We start from the raw sequence: 24,649 nt of genomic DNA, 5'->3' as shown, positions 1-24,649 counted from the left end.
GGGTAGGCAAATCGGGAATAGGTTTTCTGATGGTGCCCTTTGGTACAAATCAATTGAACCAACATGGGAGTTGCATATTTCTTTGAAACAGTGTACCAGAAACTTACTGCTGCTAGGAATATAGTGAAAGACCACTTCCCTACAAAATATCTACAAGCATTGCTTAACTTGTGACCTACTAAAATCCTCTTTGATAACTGATTAACCGTTTTCCTGCTTGCTCTGTAACAAGCTAATGACAAAAAATAGCTTTTATTTATTCTCTTCATCCGTATTTTAGCTTTCATTTTTCTACCATGATTTGAAAAAAAGACCCACTCATATGCTTCTAAAACATGCCTCGATAGTACGCAGTTACAGAGTTTCTGGGAATGGATTAAAGAAAAGAGTGTAAACAGAATCTGTCTGTATCTTTGGGCTCGGAGTTCATTCTTTCTTGTGGTTTTTAGTTCTGGAATTTGTTGGTTCCTCCCCTTTCCTATATCTTTTAAGTAAAGGAAAGCTCTATATATTGTCATCTTAGCCTTCTAAGTGTGTATATAAGTAATAATAGCTAATTATTTCCTACATTTTTTCCTCACTAACAGGCAAGGGAAATATGGGTAATATATTTTCAGGGAATATTTTATGTATTGGTATGTTCTGATATTTTGTAGCTGTGAACAAATTGAACTAAATCTTCATTTTTTCTAGGTGATACTGAGTATTTTGCTCCCTCCTGCTATACTTCTGTTGGAATATAAGACCAAGGCTGAAATGTCGCATATTCCTCAATCTCAAGATGCACATCAAATGGCAATGGATGACAGTGAAAACAACTTCCAGGCTGCAGCAGATGAAATACCTATGGTAATGGGGTGGCAGCGATTAAAGACCAGTATTTCTAATTTAAAATCAATAATTACATTTTAAAAGTAAAGTAAGAGCTAAAGTGGATCTCCAAAAACATGCAGTTCTGTAAGTAAAGTTAACAGTCCTTTCATTTTAGGAGGTGTTTAAAGAAGTAAGGATCTTGGACAGTACTTCAGAGAAGCATGATATGGAGACTCCAGCAAAACCTAAAAGACTTCCAATTACACAGAAGTTTTATGCATTTTATCATGCACCAATTGTGAAGTTTTGGTTTAATACGGTGAGTTTTCTTTTGTGTAGTATGTTCTTTTATTTGGAAATGCAGTGCAGATCTTTGGGTTCTTTTTCTAACACACGTCTCTGCGACTTGCATCAAAGCTTAAGCACTCTTTAAAAAAACAAGAAAAAAAAAACATGCTCTACTAAGCTGGAAATGAAAAGTACTTGATTCTGAAAGAAAAGCATGTGCAGTGCTCAGTGCTTTTTTTCTTTTTAACGTTCATTATGTTGGTTTTGAAAAATACCTATTTTCTAGTCTAAGACTAATTGGTGTGAAAATATTTATTCTGATCTGAGTAGTTAATTTCATCAGTTTTTCAGTAGTTAATTAGTAGTTAATTTCATCAGTAGTTAATTCCATCAGCAGGAATTCTGCCATCATTTACTAGGTTAAGAAGTGTTCATGCACAATATTGTTTAAATTATTGCAATAGAAACTCAAAAATTAGTGTTCTAAGAAAATTTTTGAATCCCCTTTATAAATATTAACCTGTCTGCTTAAAGGGGTAAAAGATAGTACTGCTATCCTATATGAAGGTTTTATCATATATCACGTGGAAAAAAAAATAAAATACATCTATAAGGAACCTTTTTGTAATTATATAGAATTATGTATTACATAGAACCCTTCTGTGTGTGTGTGTGTGTGTGTATATATATATATATATATAATTTCCATTGCTCTTTTTAGCTGGCATACTTAGGATTCCTCATGCTTTACACATTTGTGGTTCTTGTAAAAATGGAAGAATTACCGTCTGTTCAAGAGTGGATTGTTATTGCTTACATTTTCACATCAGCAATTGAGAAAATTCGTGAGGTATGTCTCTAACAGTCTGAGTTTCTGTTTTTTTTTTTTTTTTTTTTTCGTTTTTTTGTTTTTTTTTTAGTTACAACAGTATGCTTTAAACTGTGTTTATAATAAACAAGACAGCCTAAGAAACTTTGAACATTGAAACATTTTGAACATTTGAGCACATGATGTGTAATACCTTTATATTTGGTATAGACTGCTAATTTAGATACTAATGTTTCTTGGCCCACTGGTTGGACTTAGCTTGCTTTCTTTTTTTTCTGTTTCTGATGGGGAAGAGCAGGAGGTCTATTTAAAAGGAAATGCTTTTCTTTTTTTCTCTCCTAAATTTCAAGGACCTGACAATGACATCAAGGCATGGTATATGTGTATTTTTTCTCAAATTTTTCTGATTTTTTTTTTTCAATCTGTGGCTTACTGTCTAATCAGGTTCTAACAAACAGCCTTACTTTTTTGAGGGATTAAATGTGTATGTATCTGTTAACATCAATCAAACTCTACACCTAGGACCAAGATGAAACAGAACCAAAAAATCTTGATCAAGATGAGATAGCTACCACAAACATAATGTAGCTGATCAGCAAGAGTTTTTTGAGTAGTTCTGTAAGAATTTTTAAATGGGAGAGAAAAGCCAGTTCACTAACTGGGTACTGCAGGTCCAACTGAAACAGAAATAAAGACTCATTTTTATTATAGTAACTTCCTAGAGAAGAAGGTGGGGAAAAAAAGCAATCAAACTGAAAACGATTCCTTCACAACTTGTTCAGGAAGAAGGAAATATCATTTCTTTGTCATAGTCGTGAAGCAGGCGTAGTTAAACACTACTTTTTGGGTTCCTCTGTGCAAAACAGTTACCCATTTAAATACTTTTTTTTTTTTTTTTTGCAAGTGTAAGAATTTTACTGATTCATATGTTTCAGTGTTATTTTATGTGGAGTAAACATGAGCAGACCTGAATATTTTATTTTTGTTATTGCAGATTTTTATGTCAGAGGCTGGGAAGATTAATCAGAAGATTAAAGTGTGGTTCAGTGATTACTTCAATATCAGTGACACAGTTGCTATTGTCACTTTCTTCATTGGGTTTGCATTAAGATTTGGAGCAAAGGGGAATTTTGGTGAAAATACTTACAGAGAAAATTATGTTTTTGTTGCTGGAAGAATAACGTACTGTCTCAATATAATTTTTTGGTATGTGCGATTACTGGATTTTTTAGCTGTAAACCAGCAGGCTGGCCCTTATGTTATGATGATTGGGAAAATGGTAAGTACTATTTTTTATTTTTCTTTCAGTTGAAATACCTTTGTTTTGCTGTATCTATTTATAATTTCTCAAAGCTTTATTTAGTAAAAGGTTGCTTATCCTGTGCTGGTGTGTCAGAAACTTTGTGCAGAAGTAGCTAGCTGGAATATAACTTAATGTGTTTCAAAACAAGCACTGAGTAGAAGTGTTCTTTATTATGGAGCTTTCTCTGTTACATCTGTAAAAAGATGGAAGATCTTCCTTCTGTGCTGTGTTAAATGTGTGAGACTTGAAGGAATATGATAATGCCTTTTGGGTTTGAGATTTATTTATAGTCCTGAGGTTTTCTTGCCTTTGTGCTAGCTACTGCAAGGTTTTCACTTTTAGCAAGATTTTCACTTTTACAAGTAAGATAAGTTACTTATAGTGAGCTGTGCTAAATGTTTCTAGGTAGCTTTCTACAATTGTTCTTAAAATTGTGTGCTGAGAGTACACTCCCCACAGGCTGCCTTCTCATATGCTTTGTTTTGTGCATGCTCTTGTACACTCCAGCTTCCCCTGCATGACAATGTGGCCTTCAAATTTTATTTCCTTCAACCTGGTAGAATGTTTTTTGACACGTTATATGGTATCCAGTGTTGAGGTGTACTCCAACTGTGTTCAAAAGTAGTCATGCGGTGCAGTTGTGTTCTGTAAAAAGGAGGGCATCAAGTTGCTTACATTTCTCACTTTGATTTCTTGCCATTAGAATAAATTGTTTTTCACACTATTCAGTCCTTGGAACACTACATCTGTACTTTGTACAGCTATTCAGTGAATTTGGGAAGGAATGTTTCTCTATCAGCTGCTACTCTTCCACATAACGGGTATTTCAGTTAAAAAGAAACTACCTTTTGGCCTAGAGTAGCAAACATTCTGTAAGAAAGGAGAGGGAAAAAATAGAATTTTTTAAAATGGTTTGTTATTTGACTACATCTTCTGACTGAAGTACAAGGGTCTTGGACTCTTCTGCTGATATAACATAAAGAATTCATCAAGCTTATGCTGTCCCTGTAAAAGCATTTGAAGTTGTGAAACCATAATTATAACCTTGTGAGTTAACTGACCTTTTTTGTGTTTGTAGGTGGCCAACATGTTTTACATTGTGGTGATTATGGCACTTGTACTGCTTAGCTTTGGTGTTCCCAGGAAGGCTATATTGTACCCTAATGAGGCACCGTCTTGGACTCTAGCAAGAGATATTGTGTTTCATCCATACTGGATGATTTTTGGTGAGGTGTATGCCTATGAAATTGATGGTAAGACACTACAATTTTTGAAGCAAGTAAGGAGAAGTCTTATTCTCATGAGATCTTTTTAAGGTCTTACAAAGTTTTCATTTTATGAAACGAAATATCCAGAATTATTCATTCCATTCACTAGATTTTTTTGTGACTTGTAGATATATAACTTCTTGATTTGACTGTTCCATTATCCTTTATTAAGAATGAATGGCTTAGAGTTAAAACTCTCCTTAATTGGGGGTTTTCTTCAAGCTCTTCTTAGCAATACTTCAGATTTTTTCCACACAGATATCATGCCTTTTTTTTTTCTGTGGAGGTAGTATACTTTCTTTTTTATTTTAATCCAGTAATGTGATTATACGTTAATATAAACTGAAATCTTTGTCTCTTATATCTTTCTACCATATTCCTGCATGTTACTTGGTGGTTGTACACTCTTTGAGTGATCTTTTTTCTTGTCTATATCTGCTCTGAGTTCTAAAATTTGCTTTACATATTTTGTTTTTTTTCTTCCTTCCCGCCCCCCCCCCAACACAGTATGTGCAAATAATTCTGAGTCACAAGTTGCTCATCTCTGTGGGCCAGGAACGTGGTTGACCCCATTTCTTCAAGCTGTCTACCTCTTTGTACAGTACATAATTATGGTTAATCTCCTTATTGCATTTTTCAAGTAAGTATATGAACAATTGCTAATTTTTGCTACTCCTTTAAGTTTTTATATTTCACCTTAGTAAGAGGAAAAGATAAGAATATCTGATAACAGTTCAAAGCAATCCTATTTGGTGGAAGCATTTTCAGGTTCAAAGGCTGGTCTTCCTCACTGCAAACCCCCTGACAAGGAAGGGAAATTTGTGATGTGTCTGGTATATGTCAAATCCGTGAGGCTGAAGGACCCAGATTTCTAAAGAGAATTTGAATGCCTTTTGTAACTTCTTTTCTTTGTAATAAAACGAACAAGGTTGTTTCTGGATCTTGACTGTTATATTGACTGTTCCTAAATTCATTTAAGGATCTCTTCAGTTGAGTTCAATTGTAGAGTAATTTAAGTCCATAAGGAGTTCTCTGCAAGTGTTTTATATATGGGAATAAACAGCTCACTAATACTGGGGAATGGTAGACTAGAGAATTAGTGTGGTCTGATTTAAAAGTAATAATAATAGTTTAAAAAACGGGTTTATTTGGAAATACTTTTTTGACAAATTTGAAATGTCTTTCATGTCTGAGGAAAGGTACTGAAATAATAGCAGATGAGAGAATGATTTAATCCTCTCCCTGCTTTAGGGCATAGCCTTTTCTTGAATGTTTCCAACTTACACTGTTATTTATACAGTAAAAGACAAGTATGTGATTTTTTTTTTAACACATAATAAACACAAACAACAGCAACAGAAGAAAAAAATAACTTGACGTGTTTAATTCTTTTTTTCTTCCTTTTCAGCAATGTATATTTACAGGTAAAGGCGATTTCAAACATTGTGTGGAAGTATCAACGCTATCATTTCATTATGGCCTATCATGAAAAACCTGTTCTGCCTCCACCACTCATTATTCTTAGCCACATGGCTTCCCTGTTCTGTTGTATATGTAAAAGAAGAAAGACAGACAAGACTTCAGATGGGCCAAGTATGAACAGTTATTATCCAAAAAATTATTATACTTTTTTGATATGATTAAAGCAAACTGTCAGGAAAGTGCAAACTTCTTGGTTTTAATGTGTGTTCTCAACAAAGTTGAAGTTGGACTTGATGATCCTGGTGGGTCCCTTCTAACTGGGGATATTCTGTGATTTTAAGTAGGTCTTAATTTTTTGTATCCTCAATATTGAATAATCCTCTCATCCTGTTCGAAGTTCCCATGTTTTTTACAAAGGATATAATATAATGCACAGCCCCTGGAAAATCCCCGGTTAGACTAAGTTATATAAAATCAAACAGAACGCTACAAAATTAGATTTTCCGTTAGTGTTTATGAAGGATTTTTTTTTTCCTGGAAAACTAGTCTTATTTGAAACCCTTTGAAAATTTAAAAATAAAAATAAAAAATGTTTCACAGATGATGAGAAATACAGCTGAGGAATCTAGCCTCTGTCTAGATGTAGTGTATGGGGGTGTGTAGTGTGTAGTATCTTGATTTTTATTTTAGGCAAAGTCTTTGACATTTAACTTTTTTTTTTGTTTGCGAGGAGAGAAAAGGTCCTAGATGGCACTGTTTTTTTATTTTTGTATATGTTTTAATTTTAACACCCTTTGTATGTTTGTTGCTATAAATTTCTAGTGCCTGAAAAACTTTACTACACATGCATCTTCTGAACTGTTTAATCTCTTTTTAGAACTCTTCCTAACAGAAGAAGATCAAAAGAAACTTCATGATTTTGAAGAACTGTGTGTTGAGATGTATTTCAATGAAAAAGATGATAAATTTCATTCTGGAAGCGAGGAGAGGATTCGAGTCACATTTGAACGGTAAAATTTTTACAAGTAAATTTTTTACAAATAAAACTTCTGAATAGAGAAGCTTAGAACTTCTGTGTTTTTTTAATTGCTTTAAGGGGGCAAAATACAGTTCAAGAAAATACTCAATAATCATGAAATTTTAGAGTTCTTTTTCCTTAAGTGGGCAAAAAGAATTGCAAAGATGTTTTGTTTGCATATAGAAAATAGTATCTTTCATAGCTACTTTCTAATTTGATTTTTTTTCCTTAGGGTGGAGCAAATGTGCATTCAGATAAAGGAAGTTGGTGATCGTGTCAACTACATAAAACGGTCACTACAGTCTTTAGATTCACAGATTGGCCACCTACAGGATCTCTCTGCTCTAACTGTGGATACTTTGAAAACACTGACTGCACAGAAAGCTTCAGAAGCTAGCAAGGTTCATAATGAAATTACGCGGGAATTGAGTATTTCAAAACACTTGGCACAAAACCTCATTGATGATGGCTCTCTAAGATCATCTGTGTGGAAAAAGCACAGCATTGGAAATGTCTTTGGTTCTTTTCCACAAGGAGGCCTTGAAAATAATAATGCTTTACTCTGTAACATTTCTATACGTGATGACAAAGAAGTCCAACATAAGACTATTGGTCAGGAGTTAGCTCTAGTTCCTCGAAAAGAAGAAATAAACTTTCAAGAGGCAGGTTCCTCAGGCAGTGCCTTATTTTCCAATGTTGTTCCTCCTCCAGAACTTCGCCAACGAATACAGGCTGCAGAGATCTCAAAATCCATTAGTAGAAGTAAAAAATTAGGCAATTCATCCAACAGCATGCCACATGTAACATCCCCAACAGCTAAGTTTTTTGTTAGCACTCCATCTCGTCCCAGTTGCAAAAGTCAGCTGGATTCTTCAGCAAAGCATGAAGAGACTGTTTGCTCTAAGGCTACAGAAGGAGATAATAATGTAGAATTTGGTGCATTTGTGGGTAAGTATAACAAAGTAGATTCTGAATGTCCTGAAGTCATAATTAGCTGCTCTTATCCTCTTGCTTCTGGCTCTGCTTGCCTTGCTTTCACCCAACCTTGTGTTGAAAATGGAGGATACATTAATTGTGGTTTTATTCATGATGAGAGTGACACTAATGATAACTACAGCTGCAGAGTTGACAAATGTGATCACCAGTCCTCTGTCAACTTATCGAAGAACAAACCCCAAATGAAGTTGTCTTTGTCAACTGGCGACTTGACGTCAACAGTCAACTGTGGCGGCTCACATGGAAAATTGAATATTAAAGATGAACTTTGCAAAAGTCAGCATGTCCATGCAATGGAACTCCAAAACCAAGATTTATGTTCTAACATCCTTATGGGACTACTTCATAAACTGTGGACCAAATCTAAACCACAAGGTTTGACTTATCAAGAATTGTATGGTATTTTGGGTGTATTCCGGTTGCAGGTGACTTTATTCTACCATTTTGCTCTGCTTTTTTTGCTTTTAACATCTCTAATTTCCCTATGTTGCCTGAATTTATTTATTTTTACTCAAAAATTATCATTTCTTTATAATTCTGTCACATAGACAATATTTTTCTGAAAAACAGTAGCCAGTTGTTGAGTATAGCAGTTCTATGCAATTAGCAGCTCTACAACTTGGTATGGACATTGTAGATAAACTTTTTGCAACTCATTATGAAGCTCTTATCTTTTCATTTCGTACATTTAAAAATATTGTCTATTTCTTGACGTAATTACAGAAGACTTCTTAGGCTGATGGAATCCTGGACAAATATCTTTGTGGTATCTGTATCAAACTGAGGGATCCTCCTATACTGTGTTTCTGAACACTGTTATAATTGGGATCTTCCACTGTTGCCTATGTACTTCTTAGCAGTCCTTTTGGCAGCTTCCAAAATCCTTAAATTAAATAACAGCATTATGCCTTCCCTCAAGTTTTGCTTAACCGTAAAAAGTTGCATGCTTTCGGTTACAGTTACCTACCTATTTGAATGGTAAAACAGTGGCAGATTCATTGCAAAATACAGGTGTGGGTTTACTAACCGATCTCTGTGAAATAGATAACGCTTTAAATAGTTTTAGTGTATAGTAGATCACAATCTGGAGTTGACAGGTTGCCTGCAGAAGCGTTGTCTTGCCCCAGTTCAGGGATGCCTAAGTGTTTTTCAAAGGTTTGTTGAGAATGTAAAGATTTGAATCTTTAGACAAGAGTTTATTGCTGTGAAACTTGGAGTTTTAAGAAGATACCTATATACACTATTTATATATTTATGTGTAGAAAGAGTATCTACACGCTTGTGTACACTAGTTACTTGTTTATAATGTTCTCATGATATTAAAAAAAAAAAAGACATCCCTCTTTTTCTTTTGATTCAGAAAGCCAGACTAAACAGAAATAATGGACTCAGTGATTGTATAGCTCTAGCTAATCTGTGAATGTTCTTTACCACTAATAACTTTGAATACTAACTATACTTATTTTACCGGAGTGAAATTTTGAGTGTGTGGTCGTCTGACATCTAGCATTTAGAACATACTCTTCATTCTTACTGTCTGGGTTGTACAAAACTTCAGATGAAGGGCAGCTTTCCATTGCCAATCCCAGTAGGTTTTAATTCATTACAAACCCACATGCTTGGGAGGATGAAGAGTATATTGTAAAAGCTACCTCAGAAAACTCTGCTTTTCCTTCATTTGTTATGCTCACTTAAAAATACTATAATTCAGACTATCTAGTTCCTTTCTTGTGGGAAGCATACACTTAACATTTTAAAATGTTAATTTCACATTTTGAATTGTGGTAGCCCACACAATGCGGGAAAAGCAATAGTTTCATATTAATATTTTGTTACACCAATTTTATTGTGTTTGGAAAGTCTTCTCTGGTGCAGTCAGGCACACAGAATTTAGATGGTTTGTAACCCTTTGTTCTTATGATAAAACTATTGGCATGGTCAGAACATGTCAGTCTACCTTTGATTTTGAATACTCTTTTTCAATTCACTGTGTCAAAGGTCACAGAGACAGCATGGAGTTGCAGCGGTTTAAAGAAGCAGCAAGCAAAATTAAAGAAAGAAGTGCTGATATTGAGGTAATGTGTTTTTCAGAAAGTGATTGCATGATTAATGAGGACAGTGGTTTTTGGTGGTTGTGGATTTTTTCAATTGTAACTTCACCATATGTCTTGAAAAAGTCTAAGAGCAAATAAAATCAAAGAACTTCCAAAATGCAGTCTGGAGGGAATGCAACTCTTCTGATTAGCAGTGGAGTGAAAACTTGTGCAACCTTAACTGCACATCAAGTACTCTTGTTTCATAATGTGATATTAATGAAATATTAAAGAAGACCTGAGGTTATGAAAGCTGAAATGAATATAACTGTAAATTAAAATTAAGATAAAATTATATATCCCACAGTTAAATAAGAATCATTTGACACTTGTAAATTTCAAGATTGGTGTTTCGGAAGATTTAAGTGATTTACAGTGATATTATATAGACCAAGATCATAGTGTATATGATTGAAAGTGACTGCAGTTGCTTCAAAAGTTGTTTGATGTGCTTCCAAGAAGAAAAGGCCTTTCTACTAAACTTTGCCAATTAAAATGATGTATAATTTCAGTTTTCATAAAAGAATATTACAAATAACTACTGGGAAGTTATTAATTATGACATAGCTGTCCTCTAAGTGTTATACAAATATAAATAAATAAATATATATGTATATATACATATATAAAAGATTCCATTTGCAGTTACCCCTCACTGAGGGGGAGAATCTGACTTGTGAATTGCATGATGACCATTTGCAATGTCAAAACCTGCTGCGTTGTTACTAGTGCGCCTTCTGATAAGTATCATGTGTGACCAAAAAGCTTTGTGTGTGTGTATTCCAGTGCTACTTTTAATAATGTTTACAATTTGCCTTTTTTTTTTTTTTTTTTTTTTTTTTTTTCCTAATAGGAGCAACAGGAAGACTTCAAAAAAGCTATATTGGAGGGAATAGAGACAACCAGACTTCAAGTAAGTGCAGAAGCTTTCCATTTTATTCTAGAAAGACCATTTTCACCAGATGGTAGAATTTATTCTTTACAGTGAAGATAAGAAACTGTTTTCATAGATCACTATTTGCAGGGGAAAGATATGATGAACCCTTGTTTTTTTTTTTTTAAAAGTAATTAAAGAACACACTTTGGGAAGTTTGCCAGTTGTACAAGGGGTAGTTGTAGTCTATTCTTCCACAAAAAAAATGACAGAATTTGCCTTCAAATGTCTTCACAAAGTATAACATTAAAGTTACGATATCCAGACACAGTACATACAGAGTGATAAAATTTATAAAGACACAGAAGGGTGGAGGGGGATGTATGTACCTTCTGGCAGCCAAGCATTGTTATCTTGGCTTAGCATTCTCTGGTACACTTAAATGAAGTATTTCTGTCTAGGGATGTAAAGAAATAGTCTTTCTCATAGGTATCCAAACACCAATAGTATATGTATACACTCACACACTTGGTACACATACATACACACACCTGTACACATACCTGTGGGTGTGTGCATTTGAAGCGTGAAAAAGGCTGGAAACAACTTCCTAACTGGGGTAAGTCTTGAAATGAAAGCAAAGCATACCATTCTAAGTTCAAGTTGTTTTTTGTTCTACAGAATCTTGAATTTTAAAATTTAATTCAGGTAACCATTGGAATTATTAGGCTGATCGTGAGGAGTGTTCTGGTTCCATTGCAGTGTACATGAAGTTGCAGTTTGGGATGAAGTTGTCTTTCTGTATGTTTGCAAAATAAACATCTTGTTGTCTGAAGCTGACCATTTCAGTAGATACTCAAAGTATGTAATTATTACTAAGGAATGTGTCAGTGGGGAAATTCACTTCATAAACTGCAGGTATTTGTGGCAACACTTAGATTTTATTTTTAGTTTCAATGACTTTTTCAAACTGAAGTTTCTGCCTGAGCCAAGTTCTCAAATGAGAATTGATAGTTAATGAAGATACATGACAAAACAGCTGAACATGGTACTTGTAGAGATCTAGCATAATGTATATATCATATATCTTATTGTAACATTCTCTTTAAAATATTTTTTCCAAATAGATCAGTAGTCTTAATAAGCAACTGAAAATGTCAGAGCTGATACTTAACTGTAAAAAGTGTTTTAGCTGAATTAGCACTTGACATAAGCATTTATTTGCAGCAATGTATTTGAGGTACATCCACAAGTTTAAAAAACATATATATTTCTAATGTAGCACTAAAAAAGTAGTAGTTGAGAACAATGATAATGATGATGTGTGTACTACTTTTGTAGGGTCTTCAAACTGACTGTGGTCTAAGACAGTCTAGTTCTTGCTGTGGGTTTACTGACCCTTTGGCAGTCCATTCAGAACAATGTAAGTATGTCATTGATTCAGGTGGCCTAATTGTCTCTCTCGATTTTGTTGACAATGCATATTCCAAGAGGGTGCAAGGAAAACAGAAAAAGTTAAACCATCTTGAAATGTTTCCATGATTGGTGCTATTTGAATTGGCTCTCATGTTTCATTGTGATTCTTCTGGTCATGCCAACTAAATTCTGTTACATCTGTTTGCAACAGCAAATAGCTAAATAGCTAGATCATAAAAAGGTAAGTGATCCAGTCAGAACTGTGCTGGAAACTTGTAATAGTAGATAATTGTGGATCAGGCCTTTTTTTTTTTTTTATGTAGGAGACGAATTGAGCTGTCTAGTTGCTCACTCTGTTAGAAAATAGGTAACAAAGACATATGCCATTCTTTGTCCAGTTATGAATCTTTTTCATTTGTAGTATACAACAAGAGTAGAAGAGCATCATGTGAAGATACTCAGCAAGTAGATTCTAAAGCAGCCTTGTTGACGGTTTGTATCCTCCTCTCTTTGTTGTTGTCAAGTAGAACTAGAAAGTGAACAAATAAAGGTGAAGAAAGACTGCATGAAGAATAATACTGATTTGTAGTCCTATTCGTTCAAGGAGGCAACAGGAGGGGACTTCCCTCTGACTGAGGGAAGAAGCTATACATATTATCTACTACATATTGTGCATGTTCTCACTATGAAAACATACACTGCTTCCTGTTTATGTAAAACAAGACTATTTGTTTAAGAACAAAAATGCTTATACGATCTATAAAACAAAGAACATAGACTTCTCTGTTCTTTTAATTTTATTTACCAATCCTCGGTTGTATTTGAGTCTTCCCGTTCGACTGCAGTTCAGTACAGTTTAGTGAAATCTTTCCAATAAGCAGTCTATACTGCAAGATCTTAAAACACGTAACTTCCCTGCCCCCCAAATTAAATATGCTATGTTCTTCTTACAAAATTGAAGCCTTTTTTTTTTTCTTTCCCTTTGATTTAAAGGATTGGTTGCAAGGTAGACCTTCAAATAGCAATCAAATGTAAGTAAGCTTTCTAGTAATGGAGAAATTCCATTTTATATTTTGATTTTTCTTTTTGGTTGTTGTCTTTGGCTGCAGTGTTACTCAGCTGTGTTTAATGAAAAAACAAGGTTTAAGGACTTTTCTAATAAATAACTGAATGTGTTCACTGGAATGCTATGATGGGTTATATTTAAGTTAATTGAGTCACATATCAGAGGGCAGAACATGCTCTTACATGAAAATGTCTGTGTTGACACTTACTAATGAGCTAACTTCCTGGCAAAGGTCTTTACCCAACCTTCCAAATTGTAAACCTTCTCTGAAATTGTGCAGTCATTGCTCTTGTTAACAATTATCCCCTGAGTTAACTGTTAAAAGCATTACCTTATTAATCTGATAACAGAAGGGTAAGCTGTTGTGAATGCACTTTAATTAAGCACCTCTGTGGGAACGAGCTCTTGTGATGCAAACTTTACATAATGTTGTGCGTGACTTGGTGGTATTTAAAGTATAGCTCTAAAACCAGGAGATTACTTAACAGCCTTCCATTACCATTTTGTAATTAAGCAGCAGTTCTGCCCTTGAAAAATAAGATAAAAGCAGTACTGTGAGGTTAACAAGGTGACCTAGGATGATGTGTCAAAATCAGTAATTATAAAAACAAGTTTTTAAGAAGCAATAATAGTTGGTTTTGTGACATTTCACAGGCCATCTGAAGAAGATGCATTGAATGGTAAGTTTTTTGTTTCTGCTATAAACAAGCTGGGAGCTTTTTCATACAAGCAACTGTTTGGGTCATGTATGAGAATGCTGATAATTTGGAACTTAACGGAGAGGTAGCACTACGATTACTGTTTTAACAGCCTGCCTTCAAGTACTACAATTTCTTCTGAAGTACTGAAGATCTAAGCGAGATCCTAAATTTTCTGCATAGCAAATCTTTTTCAAGCCCTAGTCACTTGGGAAGTGGTCTTTGCACGTGGTTGTTTTGATACACAATACAGGTAGCAGGCAGTGTCTCATTATTTCTGATCTCTCTCAGGCATTGCTTCTCCTTTCAAGCCTATCATGGATATCAATTACTATTATTCAGGTCAGTGCCTCTTATAACTATAGTTCATATCTCTAATGACACTTTTTAGAACCTTAAAATCTAATAAATGCTGTAATTTTTCTCTAGCTGTAGAAAGAAATAACTTGATGAGGTTATCACAGAGCATTCCCTTCACTCCTGTGCCTCCAAGAGGTAAAGACTGTAATTCTTGTTGGTGAGTGGAGGGGGAGGGTCAGAGTTCAAAGGGCTTGTTTAATATGGTCTTTTGGGGAAGAAAACAAAAGAAATCCCTGTACAAATTTCTTCTAATAGAAAATGATAAAGACAAATTTCAAGCTTGCTTGTAACTAGTGAACTAAAATAGTTCTCTATTAGTTCACTCTTGCAATACTCAAAAATTGAAATGTCTGACACCTTTTCTAGGGCAGCTCACTTGATTATGAAATTAAGATTAATTGTAGTTGTCCTCAGAATGGTGTTGATAGTATTGCACTAACAATTTTTGTAGCAAACTATTCTGCAAATATTCCTTTAAGTTAGGACTTGTTTTGACTCATTTAAAGTGCATGTAAGCATTTATTCAGTGTTCTTAATGCTGTTTGAATGGTGTCATTAATAGCTCTAATCAAGACGACAAAAACACTGTACTACTGTGCTGCTATATGAACGAAAAGAGGGGTCTTCCTACTGCTAGTTTCATTTTTTTACTGATTCAGAATGTGAGGGGCAACTTCATATGTGTTGAGATCTAAGAAACTGGAGATATTCAGTGCTTTAGTTTGAAAATTAAAAGTGGTAATTGCTTTTTGTATTGTAATATAGGTGAACCAGTCACAGTGTATCGCCTTGAAGAAAGTTCTCCCAACATCTTGAACAACAGCATGTCTTCCTGGTCACAACTAGGACTCTGTGCTAAAATTGAATTTTTAAGTAAAGAGGAGATGGGAGGAGGTTTACGCCGAGCTCTTAAAGTAGTATGCACATGGTCAGAATATGATATCCTCAAATCAGGTCATCTTTATATCATCAAGTCTTTTCTTCCTGAAGTTGTGAATACTTGGTCAAGCATTTATAAAGAGGATACTGTGTTACACTTGTGCTTGAGAGTAAGTTTTATTCTTGTCAATTATTAAGCATAGACAGGCGTTATTTTTTCCCACCTGAAAAATAGCATGTCTGTGGTGTGTGTGTGTGTATATATATTACAAAAGAAAAAAAAGTTAATTTTCTGTTCTCTATGAACTAAAGGGTTAAAAATCTGCTACAGTATGGTTTACTAAGTCAAAAAACTCAAAGTCTTAAAATGTAAATTTAAAAGCAAGCAATTTGTTACACTATCTTGGGGAAATCAGTAGCTACTGTTCTCGCTGTTTTGTTTTGTTTTGTTTTGTTTTTTTGGCTCCGTAATGATTCCTTTCATATAATGCTGCTAATAGAATATTGGCTCTGAATTCTAGGAAATTCAGCAGCAGAGGGCAGCACAGAAGCTCACCTTTGCTTTCAATCAAATGAAGCCCAAATCCATACCATACTCTCCAAGGTGAGTGAGTTTAAACTTCTAGCATACTGCATGTCTTCTTCCAGAAGAATGCCTACAGGGCTGTGAACATACACCTCAAATATATTATGGTACTGATAGGTGAATATGTCTCTGAACATTAAAGAATGTGTCAGACAAATATTCTTGGCAGTGTTTTCACTGATACTTTCTTGCACTGCTTCTAGCCTAGAATGATAATATTAATGAATTTGTATAGCAGCTTCCAATGTTTTAAGTGATAACTAAATCAAAGAGTTGTCTAGTAGTAAATGACTAAATTGTCATTTGTTTGGAAATATATTCATTAAGAATGCTTTTTACTAGGTTCCTGGAAGTTTTCCTGTTATATTGCCACTCGGCTGGCCAGTGGTTTGCAGTTGAAGAGTGCATGACAGGAGAATTCAGAAAATATAACAACAACAATGGTGATGAAATAATTCCAACTAACATGCTAGAGGAGGTTATGCTAGCTTTCAGCCATTGGACCTATGAGTATACAAGAGGGGAATTGCTGGTACTAGATCTGCAAGGTAATGTCCCAATTTTGAAACTGGGGTCAACAGCCAAGGTTGTTCTGGGTCTTTCTCATAGAATCATAGAATGAGTTGAACGGGACCCATAAGGGTCATTGCTTCCAACTATTGGACTCTCTTGTGATAGCATTTTATTAAGAATTTATATTCAATAAGTAGTGTTTATATTCAATAAGCAGTATTTAGTGTGTCTTGCTCCAGTTCGTCTGAATCAATGGTGGGTGTATTAAATATGGCACAAAATGTTATAGCGCTACAGAGAATATAAATATATATGAGTTTTCTCACTTATATGTGCCATAAAAAAATATGTATATATATTTGTTGACACATTTGTATAGTGCCAATATGGCAAGCCGTATTTATACTTAATTGTCTGTCTGATATTCTGGCTGTGAGAAGTTCTATATAGGAAACTTTTTTCTCTCAGGTGAAAACTAGTTAAGAATTGCAGGCAGATGTAAAATTAGGTGAAGGAAATCTGAGAGCTACAAAGCGCTTGCTGAGGAGCAATTCACGTATTCTATACCATTTTAATTCTTTCCGCCTTTATTCTTGGAAAAGCTGAGAAGTCATAGCTAAAAATGGCAAGGCTTTTCAATATTAGTGCATTTGTGTAATGTATCAGATTTAATTTTTTCTTCATGTGCTGTCTAAAGGTGTTGGTGAAAACTTGACAGATCCCTCTGTGATAAAAGCTGGAGAAAAAAGGTAAGGTCATAGAAGGATTTAAAGAAAACAGGTACTGTAAAAGTTTTGCCAGAGAACACATGCAATTCATGTTTACGCACTCTTTCTCAGGTCATATGATATGGTGTTTGGTCCAGCCAATCTGGGAGAGGATGCAATAAAAAACTTCAGAGCAAAGCATCACTGTAATTCGTGCTGCAGGAAACTTAAACTTCCTGGTAAGAGTGGTGCTGTATTTTTTTCTGAAGCTCTCGGGTATCACGATGTTTTGTGTAACACATAATGATCTAGTAATGTCATGCCATGAAAGTAGAGTAAGTAATAAACATCAGTTTCGTATTTTTACTTCAAAAAGATACGCCATTTTAAGATAAAAAATCCTAGTTGAAGGATTTGACAATGTATGTAATCTATATTTGTATGCACAGTACTTGAAGAAGGTAAACTAGATGGATCTTGACTTCAGAAGGTGCAGTAAAAAATAATAAGAGTTCCCAGAAAAAGTAGGAAAATGAGGTAAAGATACTGCAAAATCTGAGACTTCTTAGCCAAAAAATGGAATGTGTTTTTTTGGGGGGCTTTGCCCTTTTTTTATATGTGTCTAGGTCTGCATAAATTTGTTCTAGTAAAGCATTCAATTCTGAATATTTTTGTTGCATGGACTACACTGCACTCATATCAAACCTTGAAATTATTTCTCTGTATCAGGCTTTTAGACTGGCAGAATAACGTAAAGAACTTGCATGATCTTGCCTGTTCAATGCTACTCTTTTAGGTTGTTTCTCATATGAAGAGAGGTCTTTTATTTTAAATTTGAGTTGTAATTCCTGGTAGCATCAAAGGGTGTCATGAAAGGGTCTGATTTCCATTAGAAGTTGATTTGGTACTTGCTATATAGTATCTATAAATAAAATAATTAAGTTTCCATCACTTTTTAAAGTAGAACTATATGCTTCCTGTTACATATACAATAAAACATCCTTTTGTGGCATTGAATACATATTGAGGAATTCTTACTTATAAGTACATATGCCTAGCCAGTTATTTGAAATAACTTTGGTTCATTTTGTTTATTTAGATCTGAAGAGGAATGATTACACACCTGACAAGATTATATTTCCTCAGGATGATTCCCCTGAATTGACAATTCAGCCTGGAAGCTGCACCAAAGAATCAGATTCAGCTAATTCTATTCGTTTGATGCTCTAATGATGTGACCAAATCAGTGGCCTCATCCAAACTTCATGGAATGTCACAAAGTTGTCACTTATCTTTCCTCCACCATAATTAAAAGAAAGATGCATCAAAACAAGGATTACTGTGTTATAAGTGGAATTTTGGCTGGTCCATTATCTGAGGACCTAACAACTTGTGATAACCATCTACAGAGAACAGCTTGGCAGCTGATCGTTTTAGAGGTTGAATAATGATGAGTATTTATGGTATGTTTTTAAAGGGGGCTTTTTAGCAGAAAGTTTATTTTTGCTTTTGGTTTGGTTTAGTGGAGGATTTTCTCTCTGTAGTCCTGTGGTGTGCAATATGCCTTCAACCAAAAGGATCTTGGTAGTTGATGTTTTAAGGTAAAGCATTTGTCTCTTTGGCAGCTGTCCTACTGTCAATCGGCAAAAGATAGGAGAAAGCACCTACCTCTCTGATGCCAGAGTATTCTGTGAGCATTTTTGGAACTGTTCGCTAACATTTTCTAACCAGATGTCTTCTACTCTGGCTTTTTGAAGAAGACAGAGCCAAATGAGGGGTGTGTATGTGATGCCAGTAGGCTGAGGTTGAAGGTAGGAACTTAATCTGTTCCAATAGAGAGAGAGTCTCCTGAATCAGGTTTCAGCTTTGTAGCTGTAAAGCTGTTATTTTTTGTGGAATAGAGCCCTAATTGTGCATAATGAGATTTCTTGTTTTATACATTTCAGTTTTATCATGTCACCATGAAATAGTAACAAACAAAGCCATGATAGACTGGTATAATTGTATTTAATAGAAGAAATAGTATGTACTGGTCCAAATAAGTTGCCTTGTGAGAACACAAGTTGGAAGTGCTTTTTGTTGTACGTAGTGACTGCTTCAGAAGTTATGCCTTCCAAAGATCTCATAAAACCAGTGTATCAAACCGAATGTACACATAACTTTTAAATGTATTTAAAATTGTGTAGAAAACATCTTTAATGTTATGTTATTTGTGGTACTTATTTAAGAGAGACTAGGATTGGAATAGCGTTATGTAAAGTACGGGAGATTGCAATGCACCTTCATGCCAATAAAATGTAATTTAACTGTCCCAAATATTGTTGAGCATTCAGCAAGAAAAAACTGTTGTCCAACTGAAGTTTCATGCTGCGATTTTTTTGTTACATAGGTACTAATTTGTAATTTTTAATTAAAAGGGCAGTATATAGCTCTATAAATTTTTTTATTCAGTAGTGTATCTTATAGATACAGACTTAAGGCACGAACACAATAGCTGTTTAAATGGTGTTTTATGTTTGACGGGGAAAGGTAAAATGTTATAAGGATATAATACTGTATACATTTTGTATATCATTAAATCTTTAAAGAATCTAAAATAAATTTATTCTTGTTTACAGACTTCTGCTGTCTGTCTTAGTCTGAAAGGTTTTTTGGATGAATTTGAGTAGCTCTTCATGCAGAAAAGTAGAATTTGCTGTGCTGGACCAAAGCAGTTGTCCACCTTTGGAGTATCTCAGCTGTGGTAACAACAGGAACCAGGGGAAAAAATGTGAAAACACCTCTAGTGGACAAACTTATGTGATAGGATTAATGAGTAAATGACACAAAATATTTTAAAGCTCTTTACAATGTTTATTTAAAATTTGTAGTTCCTTGTTGGATTCCTGCCAGCATCCCCTTCAGTTGTTGTCAGGTGATTTGGCATCTATTCAAGGTAGTAATTATAACTTTTTAATGCTGTATTTTAGTCAAGTAAAAGCAATAGTCAATGTGTTAGTGAGGCTAGCTCTTAGAATTAAGAAGGATTCCTAAAGGAGCCTCAAGTGTTACAAACTAAATTTAGTATATAAAATAGGATAACCATTTTGGGAAAAATACACATTAAAATTAGGAAACATTGTTTCCTGACAATAAAATTTAACAATACACAGTTCACTTATACAACCATGATGACTGTTTTCAGTAGCTTTGCTTGTGACTAATTTCTTAAAAAATAAACAGATCTGAAGTTTGTGGTGGGTGTTTGATAGGGGGAAATGTTTCCCCTGGTCACTGTTGTAGTGCCTAGGGCCTGAAGCCTTTCAAAGACAAAAAGGGTCAAATAGGGTTGGGGAACATGTAGATAACTGGGCGTGATTATCAGTGGCTAAGTGTATGTATTTCTGTACATCTTCCTGTCATGAGTAGCATCTTACTCCTGGAGATTTACAGCTAGAATTACATGAGAGGCCTATATGTAAACTGAGGAGAAGACAATCTCTTTCAGACTGACAGAAAACAATCATAATTGTAAGTATTCTTCAAAGAAGGCATTGGAAAGATGTGGTGGCAAGTAAGAGTTGGTTTGAAGGAGTATCCTGACCCTTCGGGGGTCATAAATACCGTATCCTATTGATGCTGCACTTCTCTAAACTAGGTTGTGGGAACAAGTGCATTTGTCTGATAACATCGAATGCCGCTCCTCTTTTAAAGCCTTATCAATCTTGAAATGCATGCCCATTATTCTCTATGAATAGTTAAAAGAGTTGTGATCCATCAGCTTTTAAACTTCTTCAAGATTTCTGAGGAGGAAGAAAAAAAAAAAAAAAGCAGTACTGAACATCAGAACCTGTTAACTGCCTAAAACCAAAATACTGGCATGCATTGGTATCATTGTTTTAATATTTTAAGTACAAGAATACTAATTCAAACCTCTAATAGTTTTTAGTAGAAATTGTAAAGGCTTCAATGTCTTTCCTACTAAAAGGACATTTAGCTTAACCTATTTAAACAATGTCTTTCATATAAGTAAATAGGTAAGCTGCGTTCATTCCTTGTATAGCTTTGATTGCCTACCATGATCTTCAGGATATTTTTGTTAGAAGAAAAACTGATTGAATAACAGATTAAACTGAGTATTATGTACTTGCATAGTAGTGTTGGTTACTTAGGTAACGTCTGCTTTAAAATGCACTTAATTTCCTACAACCATAGCATTTTAAGCAAAAATTTCAAGTATATGAATACACTAATTTCATTGCTTAATGAATCCAGCAAACTCAGCATTGTTGAGTGTTTTACTGCAGTATTTTAGGTGCTGAAACGTTTCAGAGAAAAACAATTCCAAATATGTTGTGGTGAAATACATGAAGGTGAGTCTCCTGGGGAGCTGGTTTCCTAGCTACTGCTTGGTAGCTTTGTGATTAGGAAAAGGAGAGATTTGGTTTTTAAGCCTGTGACAATGATTTCCTACGCTTTTGTTCTTCATGGTTGCATTTTGCTAAATGACATACCACTTAACAGTACAAGAATTTGGAGATGAGAAAAGCCTACAGCTAAAAGCCTGGTAGTAACAATTCACATTGCATGCTGCTAACAGATCAATTGGAAAACAAAAATGAGTAACAATTCTTCTGAAAAGACTTTTGATTACTTTATAATTAATACTTTTTCTTGCAGGTAATCTGCTGAAAGTAACAGGAAATTAATTCTAAGCCCTGGAGCTTGCAGAAAGTAGCACAGATGTGGATTTCTATATTATGTGTAATGCCAAAAATAGTGTAATCAAGGTCTTGTTTCGGATCCACAAAAAGTAGCACTAAATATATTCTGTTGTCTTCTTGAATGATGCATAGTAGCATGGGAATAATAAAAATTAATACAAGTGTGAGCAAACATGAATAAACTTGGGTTAGGCTGAGATGCTGAGTGCAGTGGCATCAGCAGATGCCCACCTTATTGCTAACTATTTTGGGCAAAGTGCTGGAAGGAAACCAAGGCAGCCCAGGCTCTTCCTGCCTCTGCCAGAACTGGAACAGAGGCCATCAGAGCTGCACTGTACCAGTGTCTATTTTCTAAGTTTATTATGCTCCTGTTTGAAGGTAGAGCCACCCTCTTTTCCTTCTTTACCTGAAACTTTTACTTTTCTGAGGGAGTATGGTGAATCTGCCTTTGGCTATTTGATGTCTGGTATATGGCTTGGAGAGTCTGACTGTTTCCCCAGAGGTTTTGTGTTTAGTCCTTGAGGAGTGGTAGCCAACTTTTATCAAGAGGACTCAGCAGGATGCACAGGCGTTTCTGATCTGTGTGCCGAATGAGCTCCATGAGGCTCTTAAGAAGGTAAGAGTGCAGCTGGAATGTTTTCAGGGCTGTAGCTGTTTCCTCCTTACGTTTTGTGGTTTAGCACTTCATGCAATAATAACCTATTCTCCTCTTACAAACTACAAGATGCAGTTGCTAAAATTGTCATATCCTTTGTTTCATACTCACATGCACACAATAATTCATTAACTTCATCTAATGCTATGTCAAATTGCAGCCCCTCATCTTATGCTAATGCTGTCTGTAGCATCATCGTACTCACCTCTTCCTCTCCTTGCCCTTCTGTGCTTTAGTTCTTCCCCCTTTTCATCTGCCTAAAACCTGTTTGCTATGCCCCTATGTTTGCTCAGTTCCTCTGATAAATGACTTTGCTAGCAATTAAATCGTTCCTTCCCATATGTCCAGAATATTACACTTTTGTTTAATTTCTCTCGGAAAAGTAATTTAGTTTACTGCAGACATCAAGTAAAGTAATGGAACTTTAGAGCCAAGTTTGGGGACAAGACTAAATACTAGCCTACGTGGGCAGCAGCCAGCCAGTCTCTCGTAAAGCCCACCATTCCCTTTCACAGAAGTTAGTTTTAGCATTGCTTAAAAGAAGAGGTGGTAAACTGCAAGCAAAATCCTGTCACAGTGCGTCCTTTGTACCTGGCTTGGTGCTATGGAGGAAGTGAGCCAGAGGACAGAGACCTCCAAGCTGCTGCTAGCACGAGTTTTGTTGTAAAAGTGCGGGGAGGTTGGTTCCTATAACAAAGAGGGGGGAAGAGGATTTTTGTAGGTAAGGTAGGGTAGGAAGGGTTTTTGTGGGTAAAGATAACATTGAATCTGAAGATTTAGAAAAACAAAAGCTGTGCAGCCAAGAATGAATCAGAACTCTTCCTTCCAAGACAGACTTGTGTTTGATGTTATGTGCAAGTAGCTGCTGGGATGACAGGATAACTACTGTGAGTCACGTAAGCATGGGTGTGTGCCTGTCTGCCCAAGGCCTCCAAGTTAATCTGTAGCTGGAAGGAGGTGCTGATAAATTGCACCAGATTTAAAGCTATTCAAATATTGGCTACATTTAGACTCTCTCTTGAACAGTTATTTCTTTACAAATAAACCCGAGCTCTAAGTAGTTTTTTTTTTTTTTTTTTTTTTTTTTTTAGGGAAAAACAAACAAACAAAAAACAAACACTATAAAACCACCAGGATTTTGCAATGGGTCCACCAAGACCTAATGCCCCCCTACTGCGTTGCAAATGAGTGTGTCTCCTTCCCTTGCATTGCAGTAATGGACAGGGAACAGCTGAAGTCTTAGCAATATATAAACCACTTAGCAAAATAGTATAGATACTATCGACACTATTTAAAAACAGCACTACTGCCTATACACTCTTTTCAAAGAACCGCCAAGTATATGGATAAAACTTCAAGGGTCCTAGCGTGCTGTAGATCATTCGTTCATTTTCAGTGTCTTTTGCAGGTTTGATTGTCAAGCCACGTTGAACATTTGCTTCCATTCTAACCATTGAAAGTGTTGAAGGCACTTCTGAAACAGTTGGCTACCTACTTTTTTTTTTTTTTTTTTTTTTTTGAGTTGTAACGGGATGAGGGAAATTTACCCCTTGGAGGGGGGGATGAGGGTTCTGCTTGTCATGGCACTGTATTTTTGTTCACCCTTAACTAAATCATTTCTAAATAAGTGGGTATACCATACAAAGCTGCAATTCAGTATAAGAGCTGCTGCTTGGCATACTTTACTAGCCATCTGTGGCTGATACCAAATTTATTATCAAGAATTTCTTATAGTCAACTGCTCATATATTAAAAATAAAATTTTAAAAATGTGAACTTTATATAACAGTTCAAAGAAGTTCAACCATCCCAGAATAATTTTTCTTTAATTTCCCATTTAGCACATGCTTTTCTTGACATGCTGAAAAAGAACTTGTGGCTCCTAGTTATAGCCTTTGGCTATATAAATATGGCTAGGTGATGGCCAAGTTATGGAAGTTTTAAAGTATGGTGTAGTACCAGAAATTACAAAAGAAAGAAGGATAAAGCCTAGAAAGAAAGAAGAGTTGACAATGACAGTGTAGTCCAGAACATTTAGGACATTGACAGCCATGCAGAGGCTTGGCTTTTGTCTGCTCTTAGCACCTGTGTCCATTTCTAATAGACAGAAGGATCAAGAAGCAAGGCCTTTCTTTTTCTTGCTCAGACAGCACTTGCAGGCA

General features: G+C 35.2%; 1 protein-coding gene across 2 annotated transcripts in view; it reads left to right on the top strand.

The window, feature by feature from the left end:
- Window positions 1-19,748, top strand: part of TRPM7 (transient receptor potential cation channel subfamily M member 7) — a 54,034-nt gene extending 34,286 nt beyond the window's left edge. Inside the window, exons 18-40 of one of the 2 annotated variants that reach the window (XM_084531931.1) lie at window positions 694-849; window positions 989-1,132; window positions 1,823-1,951; window positions 2,925-3,209; window positions 4,312-4,486; window positions 5,009-5,141; window positions 5,910-6,094; window positions 6,801-6,933; window positions 7,174-7,889; window positions 9,936-10,012; window positions 10,884-10,943; window positions 12,246-12,327; window positions 12,742-12,812; window positions 13,314-13,351; window positions 14,041-14,066; window positions 14,376-14,426; window positions 14,514-14,579; window positions 15,210-15,493; window positions 15,845-15,927; window positions 16,252-16,457; window positions 17,120-17,171; window positions 17,262-17,368; window positions 18,229-19,748. In XM_084531931.1, coding sequence (XP_084388057.1) covers window positions 694-849; window positions 989-1,132; window positions 1,823-1,951; window positions 2,925-3,209; window positions 4,312-4,486; window positions 5,009-5,141; window positions 5,910-6,094; window positions 6,801-6,933; window positions 7,174-7,889; window positions 9,936-10,012; window positions 10,884-10,943; window positions 12,246-12,327; window positions 12,742-12,812; window positions 13,314-13,351; window positions 14,041-14,066; window positions 14,376-14,426; window positions 14,514-14,579; window positions 15,210-15,493; window positions 15,845-15,927; window positions 16,252-16,457; window positions 17,120-17,171; window positions 17,262-17,368; window positions 18,229-18,359 — 3,390 coding nt within the window. In that variant the 3' untranslated portion in view covers window positions 18,360-19,748. Of the gene's footprint in view, window positions 1-693; window positions 850-988; window positions 1,133-1,822; window positions 1,952-2,924; window positions 3,210-4,311; window positions 4,487-5,008; window positions 5,142-5,909; window positions 6,095-6,800; window positions 6,934-7,173; window positions 8,313-9,935; window positions 10,013-10,883; window positions 10,944-12,245; window positions 12,328-12,741; window positions 12,813-13,313; window positions 13,352-14,040; window positions 14,067-14,375; window positions 14,427-14,513; window positions 14,580-15,209; window positions 15,494-15,844; window positions 15,928-16,251; window positions 16,458-17,119; window positions 17,172-17,261; window positions 17,369-18,228 lie in introns of both variants that reach the window. The other variant, XM_084531930.1, reaches the window with a different exon arrangement.
- The last annotated feature ends 4,901 nt before the right edge of the window (window positions 19,749-24,649 follow it).

This window comes from Aythya ferina, assembly GCF_964211825.1.
Source record: "Aythya ferina genome assembly, chromosome: 11".
NCBI classification, from domain to species: domain Eukaryota; kingdom Metazoa; phylum Chordata; class Aves; order Anseriformes; family Anatidae; genus Aythya; species Aythya ferina.
The sequence above is the reverse complement of the archived record's forward strand: the minus strand, read 5'-3'. Positions and strand labels throughout refer to the sequence as shown.